The sequence below is a fragment of the Elaeis guineensis genome, chromosome 12 (assembly GCF_000442705.2).
Source record: "Elaeis guineensis isolate ETL-2024a chromosome 12, EG11, whole genome shotgun sequence".
Classification (NCBI taxonomy): Eukaryota; Viridiplantae; Streptophyta; class Magnoliopsida; order Arecales; family Arecaceae; genus Elaeis; species Elaeis guineensis.
In genome coordinates, this window is record NC_026004.2 from 1058732 (window position 1) to 1066991 (window position 8260).

At 36.5% G+C, this 8260-nt stretch overlaps 1 protein-coding gene across 2 annotated transcripts; it reads left to right on the forward strand.

The window, feature by feature from the left end:
- Positions 1-282: 282 nt before the first annotated feature.
- LOC105055687 (uncharacterized) lies at positions 283-8260 on the forward strand. 2 transcript variants are annotated; one of them, XM_010937607.3, is made up of 8 exons: positions 284-588; positions 1388-1483; positions 2401-2484; positions 3932-4092; positions 5069-5186; positions 6582-6717; positions 7009-7187; positions 7576-8260. In XM_010937607.3, exons 1-8 carry the CDS (start codon positions 361-363, stop codon positions 7813-7815), a joined length of 1242 nt encoding a protein of 413 aa, XP_010935909.1. In that variant the 5' UTR covers positions 284-360; the 3' UTR covers positions 7816-8260. The 2 variants fall into 2 exon arrangements, with proteins under 2 accessions (XP_010935911.1, XP_010935909.1); XM_010937609.4 differs by lacking the exon at positions 1388-1483 and having other exon boundaries at positions 283-588.

Consider the following 8260-nt stretch of genomic DNA (forward strand, 5'->3'; position numbering starts at 1 on the left):
TAATTTAATATTTTTTAAAATATAAAAAATATAAATAAAATTAAATTAAAATTGTAGAGTTACCCTGGCTCCGATTGGAAGGATGCCAACGGTGGAATAACGGTGGCTGGACGCTTATTGAAGCGCAAAGGTCATTATTAAATGTTAAAGAAGAAGGGAAAAAAAAAAAACAAAGAGTTGTCCTCCTCCTTTACCAAAAAAAAAAAAAAAGAAAATTCCACTGCGGTGCGCAGAAATATACGCGGGCGTCCGCACCTCATGTTCGACTATTGGCATGATATGAGGAGGGGGGAGATGGGAGATTAGCTCCTCCGGGGTGCCGTGGAAAATTGCCATCCGCTGCTTCCAGTTGGAGCAGGAATGGCATCCGTGGCGGGGTCTTCGCTGCCGTCCTGCACTCTTCTCCTCCGACGTGACTTCGAGCTTTTTCCTGGCGTTAGACCGAAGCGTCTCTCTACCATCAATGGCGGGAGGGGGAGGAGGCCCATGGTGGGTTCGCCCATCAGAGCGAAGCAAGGGGAGAGCGCATTGCAGTATCGGAAGCTCGGCGATTCGGATCTCCGGATAAGCGAAGTCATGCTTGGAACTGTACTGAGCCCTGGTCTCTTTTCGGTTAATTTGTTCTTTGTGATTTTCTTTTGATGCCTGGATGAGTCAAGATTGTCTTTTTTATCTCTTCTTCTTTTCCCAATAAACGGTAGGAACATGTGGTTGTCCCTTTTCTTATTTTTTGCCCCGTCTTTCTTCTCGGACAAAGAAGCGGGAGGTCCTGATTTTTATGGTGCGTCTTTGTAACTTCTTTTATCCGAGCGAAGAAATTTCACGCTGGTTGTCGGAACTTAATTCTTGATCTTTGTTCGAGTGCGTCAGGATTGTCTTTTCTTCTTCGTGTTCCTTCCCAAGAAACCGTTAAAACAATATGGGTTCCTCAACATTGTATTTTTCTTCTTCCTGTTTTCCTGCAATTAGTCGAGAAGTATGACTCCTCCCGCGCCCCTCTTCCCTTCTTTCAAGAAACGGCATAAAAATATCATATTTTACAATGCGATGTGGTTTTTTTCAACTGTGGGTATCAGACTTCTGATAAATTATTTATTTATTGTCCCTATTGGGTGTTCCAGAGTGTTTTTCCTTCCTAAGAGGTGGTATAAGTTTGATTTTCGTAGGCATTAGGAGTTTTTAAGCCTTGAATTAGGTATTTGAAATTGTTTTTTATTCTCATGTTTGCCAGAACCGTTCCCTTTTCAAGAAATGGTAGAAGATTCTGGATTTGGTACTTGGGGGATTAGAGTTCTGAGTTTTAGGGGGAAAAAGAGGATCCTATGACCTTGCAAAGTTTGCCCTTTCTTTGTTAAGAATAGTGAATTTTTTTTTCCTAAATTTTCAGATGACATTTGGACAACAGAATACGGAGAAGGAAGCCCATGACATGCTTAGCTACGCATTTGAGCATGGTATTAATGCTGTGGATACAGCAGAAGCAGTGAGTTTTTTATAATAATCAGTCTATTTTAGGCTGATGAATGATATGCATTTCTGTCTTAGAAAACATGAAAAATCATGTGGGTTGGTGTAAAATTACTACAATGGCCTTAAGTTTGCTACTTTCCTTTTTCCCTTTTTAATGGCAATATGTTAAATACTGTTAGAGCATTGCAATTTCATCCCAGCATTTAATTAATGCTATGCTGTTCCAAGTTCATGATACATTTTGCATCCATAATAACATGGGTGGCCTTGTTGTCATCAACCAGATTCTTCATAACTCTTTCAAACCATAACTTACATTTTCCAACTTCTGTACTTTGTTAATTTTTCTTAGGCAAGTGTGAATTGGTGGAGTCACATAGACATCCTTCTCTAGCAGCCTGTTTAAAGAGCAGATATCAGTCGAGCATATATATTACACACTGGGTCATCGTTGTGGAATGGCTATTAATGCAGCATATAACTCTGGTTTGAACAAATCTTGCATATGCCAATCATAATGTGTGGGTACAAGAATTGCTGTTCATTGTGCTTATTTTGTGCTTCTGGATAAATTTTGGCATTTGGGTGTAATCACTTTTGACTCAATACTCCAGGCTTTTCTCCTTTTGCATTGCCTCTTTATATGGAAACTAAGGGCCATTTCATTGTGTGTGACTGTCTTTCATAGATCATGGATACTTGTGTCAACTATCTGACACTCTGATGTCTTAAACTCTCTATGTGCGTACACCATATAGACCATGCCAATTTTTTTAGCAAGATTATCTAATAAGTACACAGTTAGTCTGCAGTGTCCATTTTAATATATCTTGTTATATGTATGTAGGTTTTGTTGTGGCAAATACATAATATGTGCACTGCTGCCATATACTAACACCATGGATGTCTGTTTCATTTTCTATTCCATAGTACCCGGTCCCAATGAGAAAGGAGACACAGGGAAGGACAGATCTTTATATAGGTAGCTGGATGAAGTCTAAACCACGTGATAAGGTATGTGCATACCAAAGGTCATTAATTTGCATTTTATTAGAGTCCATTCCAGGTAAATAATTTATGATCTGCTTTTTGTATGAGAGTTTCTGATGGAGAAATACTGGAAATTGTTTTTGCTACTCCAGTTAAATTAGCAAAACAGAGAGCTGCTAACAAACACCAACTTGTTAAATTTAAGAACTTTAAGATAAGTACTGTCTCAACTGATCAAGCCACTTGAATCATTCTTTCACTTGTTGATGTGTCATATGACTTTTACTGGAGACTTATCTGATCTCTATGTTTTCTTCTGTTTGGATGCTCAATTATAATGCTTTGCAAGGTCAATGGAAAATTAAGACAGTTTTGGTAGATGAAGAATACTCACAGAAATTCTGTACCACAAATTGACATTCATAATATCATCCTGAACCATCATGGTCATAGCTCAATACAGATTTGGTCTCTAAATATGTTTTCTAACTAAGCTCAGCGGAAATATTTAAGACATGAAACTCTAATCAACATCAATGCCTAGGACATACCCTCCAAAAGTTTTTTTTTTTTCCTCCCTGTTTTTTCACTACTTCACCTCTGTATTGTAGGTGGATGTTAACTAACGATAGTTCTAAAAAAATTGGATGGTTACATTTATGAGGAGTCCTTATAATTATTGCTTTGTTGTGTTATTATCATTGGTTGTTGCTGAAACCTAATTATAACCAAGGTGCTGTTTGCTAATAAAACTAAAAAAAAAAGGTTGTTCCAGTGCATAAGTCTCCTGCTAGTGAGGAGTCCACAGAGGGTTTCGAACTCATGACAACCAGATCATAGTGTAGCAACCTTATCATTGTGCCAAGGCCCATCCTCTCTTCTGATGAACTTTGAAAGAGGAAAAATTTATGACCCAATAACTAATATTCTGGATGAATGAGGCTACATGCACCTAAGAGCATAACAGAGTAATACTTTGAGATGGCTGTGTTTTAAAAATAGACATTGGATGGTTAGTCATGAGCAAGCTAAAAAATCAGAGTTGACTTTGGTAAAACGAGCATGCTGGCCAGTTTGAAAGTTCTGGGGAGAAAAGAAGACTTTGAAGACCATAATACATAATATACAGAAAGATATGGAGATGCTGAACAAGATTTGAAGATCGAGGACATAGCCTTGCTTGGAAAATTGGCAGGACAGGGACTTGGTTTATTGGCTGTTGTACTGGTTAAACTAGTTTCAATGTAACTCATTTTGTAGTCAACTTGTAATTTACATCGATAATGCCTTGATTGTGGATTCTAGGATTTAGTCATTCTGTAAAATATTCTTGTTCAACTTATCTTGTCTACATTTTGCAATTTATAAATTAGCAAGAAATAAAACCATAAACTCAGGAAAAAAGTTTTCAACTTTTTGAGGACTTTGGGCTTTCAGAGTTCGGAGGTGATCACTTGCTATGTTTTGATAGGTGATTTTGGCTACAAAAGTTTGTGGTTACTCAGAGCGGTCAAGTTATATTCGTGACAATGCAAAGGTTTTGCGGGTTGATGCTGCTAATATAAGAGAAAGTGTAGAAAAGAGCCTTAAGCGCCTGTCCACTGACTACATTGATTTACTGCAGATACACTGGTCAGTCTCTTTACACAAACAGTAATCCCCTTAATTAAATTAAATATAAACTTATAAAGTATTTATGCATGTGAAGGTCAGCTACATGCCATGTTGGCTGGAGAATACCTCTTTCTTAAGCTCATATGGAGGTCTTTTGGTGTGATTCACTTGCATGTAGGCAGCCCTTCCTGCAATAGTATTTAGGCTTAGTGCTGCTGTCAAATGAATCTCACATTATTTAGGTCGGAAAAGTATGCCTTGTTTGATTATCATGACTTTCTGCAGCTTAGCAACATCTATCTCAAAATCTATCCTAATTTGTGCCACATCACATTAATTTTCAATTGCTAGCAGGTTTCTTGGTAACTAATGATAGGTTATTTATGTTTCCTGTAAGATACACCTTTTTAGGTCATATGTGTACACTATAAAATTATAATCAGGCCATGTATAAAGTTCACTGTGAGCTGAATGGTGTTTAAGGTGTGGCTTCTATGCCATAAATTTTTAAATAAATAACACAACTAGAGAAGAGAAAAGAGAGATCCAGTGTGTGGGGACTTACAAATGAAATTGGATAATGATATGGAAATTATTTAATTTATAAAATTGATGTCATAGTTTTTAAAATAAATTATCATGAGGTTTTGTGGGATTTTTTTTGGTGGTATGTGACTATGTGTCTTCGTATCTGTACCAGACATGTCTGGTTTACTAGTCTTCCAGAAAATAGAATCTATATCCATTGCAGAGTTGCCCAATGCCCGAAAGTATGGTGGATGATCTTAGTTTTTATAATATTTAGATCCTGAAAATATATTAATTAGTTTGTTAAAACTGAACCACTTATATGCTTTAAGATGAGGACATCTCATGTTTTTATCTGGTAAAAGGGAGTCAAAACACATCATGATACTTCTTATTGTTTATGCTAGTTTCCCAGTTTGTGATTTTGATGAACTGTATTTTTGATAATTCTATGATGTTTCTTCAGGCCAGATCGATATGTGGCACTATTTGGCGAATTTACATATGACCCTGCAAAATGGAGACCCAGCGTGCCATTTGCTGAACAACTTAGGGCCCTTCAGGAGCTCATTGATGAAGGGAAGGTAATATCTTCTGAGCAATTTATGCTCAGCATGCAAACTTGTGATTCAAAATGCATGATTTTGGTCAACTTAAGATTATATTTTGTAGGGAAATTTGAAATTGCTAAATGCAAATGGAAGCATGACTAATGAAATTGCTTATCGAGAGGGCGATCTGACTGTTTAGGATCCATGACCCGGACTTGTGAGATGAAGCAAATTGCTAAGCACACTCTCCATTTGACAGATCTGTTTGGTTTCTCTGTTTGAAACCATGTGTAGAATAAGGTAGGCACAGTGCAAACTTATTTTAAGTTGAAACTATGGTGTATCTCTTTGAAACCATGAATTGAAATATGAGATCTTATTTATGGTTACTCCAATTTTGTCTTATCCAATCAAAGTTGGAATGAACAATGGAGGAAATTAAGAAGGCTTTCTTAGGGGGATTGAGCGATTAAACCTGATATTAGTCCTTCGACATTAGTCCAAAGTCTTATTCAAAATGACTTCTGGCAAGAAAGGAACCTGTGAGGAAACTTCGAAGTGACATTTAATGGGCAGTGAGTGCTATCTTAACCTCATGCAACTAGAAAATAATTCTCCATGTTTTCCAGGCTTGGAAATAATATAGATGAAGGGGTACTTCAAAACACACATTATGAGTAAGAAAGAAAGAAATCATACATCATCATCATTCATCAAAGTGTTGAGCTATATAAACATGATGTGTTGTAAAATTGTTTCCTTTTTGTACTATCACAGTATACTGGATTTTGGACTCACCATTTAACCCTTTCACAAAACCGTCTTCTCTTATAGCAGATCAAGAACCCTGTATGATATACCAAAATCCTTCTCTAATTTCATGTGCACGTATTTGGGTCACCCCATCTGTGAATTTCATGAAGTTATCCTAGTCTTTTTGGAGCAAAAATGTATTAGCTGTTAAATTTTGGAGGTACTAAAAGACTTGTATAATCTACTCTCATCTGCATTGTCTCTGTGTGCTTTCTTTTTGATTCTACGTTTTGTGTTCTTCTGATGGAATTGATAGTATGTATTGCTGTATGTGATCGATAAGTATGTATATATTAGCATTTAAGCACCTCTGCATATTTGGTTCATAGCATCGGGAGTCCACAAACTTAAGATCGGGTTGTAGATAACGCTATAACCCATTCTGAAAGGGAACAATTTGCTGTAGCTGCGTAGATTGTTACCATCAGTAACTACCACTTGTTTATTCCATAGAGATTGCTCACAACCTGTTTGTACTCAAAAGCACCTGCACCTAAATATTCCATTATGGAGATTATATAGCTGGTACAGCTGCATAAGTGTTGAACTGGACTCCAAAATTTCTGACCTGAATATCTGGATTTGCTACTTTATCCTTGTTGTCCATACTTTCAGGTACGTTACATTGGAGTTTCAAATGAAACATCGTATGGTGTTATGGAATTTGTACATGCTGCCGAGGTTCAGAAGCTTCCAAAGATTGCCAGCATCCAAAATAGCTATAGTCTGCTTGTCAGGTGCCGTTTTGAAGGCAAGTCCTATAAACTATTCATCTATAAATTCATATTAATTTTACAAAAGAGGCTAATTTGGTCACCATTTTTTTTATCATTCATTAATTGCAAGCTAAAAAGTTGCATTATCATTCATTAATTCCTTCAATTTAGCTGTCTCTTCCATTGCGTCACATTTCTTTCCAGTTTTGTTTGTGCCATTTGAAAGATAATGGTTGATAAAGGGCAGTAGAATAAATGGTTATTTGAAGAACTCCAGATCATGCAGACATCACACTAAACTTTTCTATTACATTTTACACTTGCAGTTGATCTTGTTGAAGTATGTCACCCCAATAACTGCAACATTGGGCTCCTTGCATACTCCCCACTGGCTAGTGGGACTCTCAGCGGGAAGTATCTAGATATCTACTCTGAAGCTGCAAAAAGGGGCAGGCTAAGCATTTTCCCAGGGTACATGGATAGATACAAAGGTTCATTGGCAAAGGTATGTTTTATGATACAAATTTATGTGGAATATTTCTTCCAGTACATCTTAAAAACCACTATGTACATAAGCAGTATTTTTCTCTTTCAATTATGAACATCTATTGCAAGACTTTTTTTTTTTTAGTGAATATATGATTCCTTTGATTTTAATATGCTTCTTTATTGCACATGTTTTGGTAAAAATGGGGAAATTTCTCATCCTTTTCTACAAAAAAGAGGTGAAAAACCTATATAGCTGTCAAAGGGAAAACCAATGCTGCTCAATCTTCGTTACATACTGAAATGTTCCATACATTTTCGGAGCACCTTTAAACAAACTCAAGAATCAGAACCCTGAGAAAATGAAAACTGTTCAATTTGTGGTTCCTACCATTTCTATGTTTCAGGAAGCAACTGAACTATATATCCAGCTGGCCAAGAAGCATGGCCTGACCCCAGTCCAACTTGCCCTTGGATTTGTGCGTGACCGTCCATTCACAACAAGTTCAATCATTGGTGCAACCTCTGTGGATCAGCTGAAAGAAGATATTGATGCATTCATTACAACCATGCGGCCATTGCCACCCGAAGTTGTAGATGGCATTGAGGATATCTTTAAGAGATACAAAGACCCAGCAATTCTTTGAATAACTGATGTTCTAGTTTATATATATATATATATATATATATATATATATATATATATATATATATATATATATATATATATATATATATATATGGTTCAGTAAAGCACATGCTTTTTGTAACCCTAGAAACTACATGAAACAAAGTCGGTTTTGTCAATAGAAAGGCTTTTTTGAAACGCAAGTATCTTAGCTGTCACCTATCTTCTCCGAAGGGACATCTCCATTTTGGTTTTTGGATGCACAGACCTAATAGTTGGGCATGTATTTTGGATGGCAGCCTATTTTGTGGAGCATGTCCGAGACCTTTTATGGACTACTGTGGGGGTGGTCCCTAGGTCTTTTATAGATATTTTATTTTCTAATTTTTTTTGGATGTTTTTACTCAAAACATGTATGAATCATCAGATTTATTCAAAAAAATATAAATATTTTGATTTTGTCA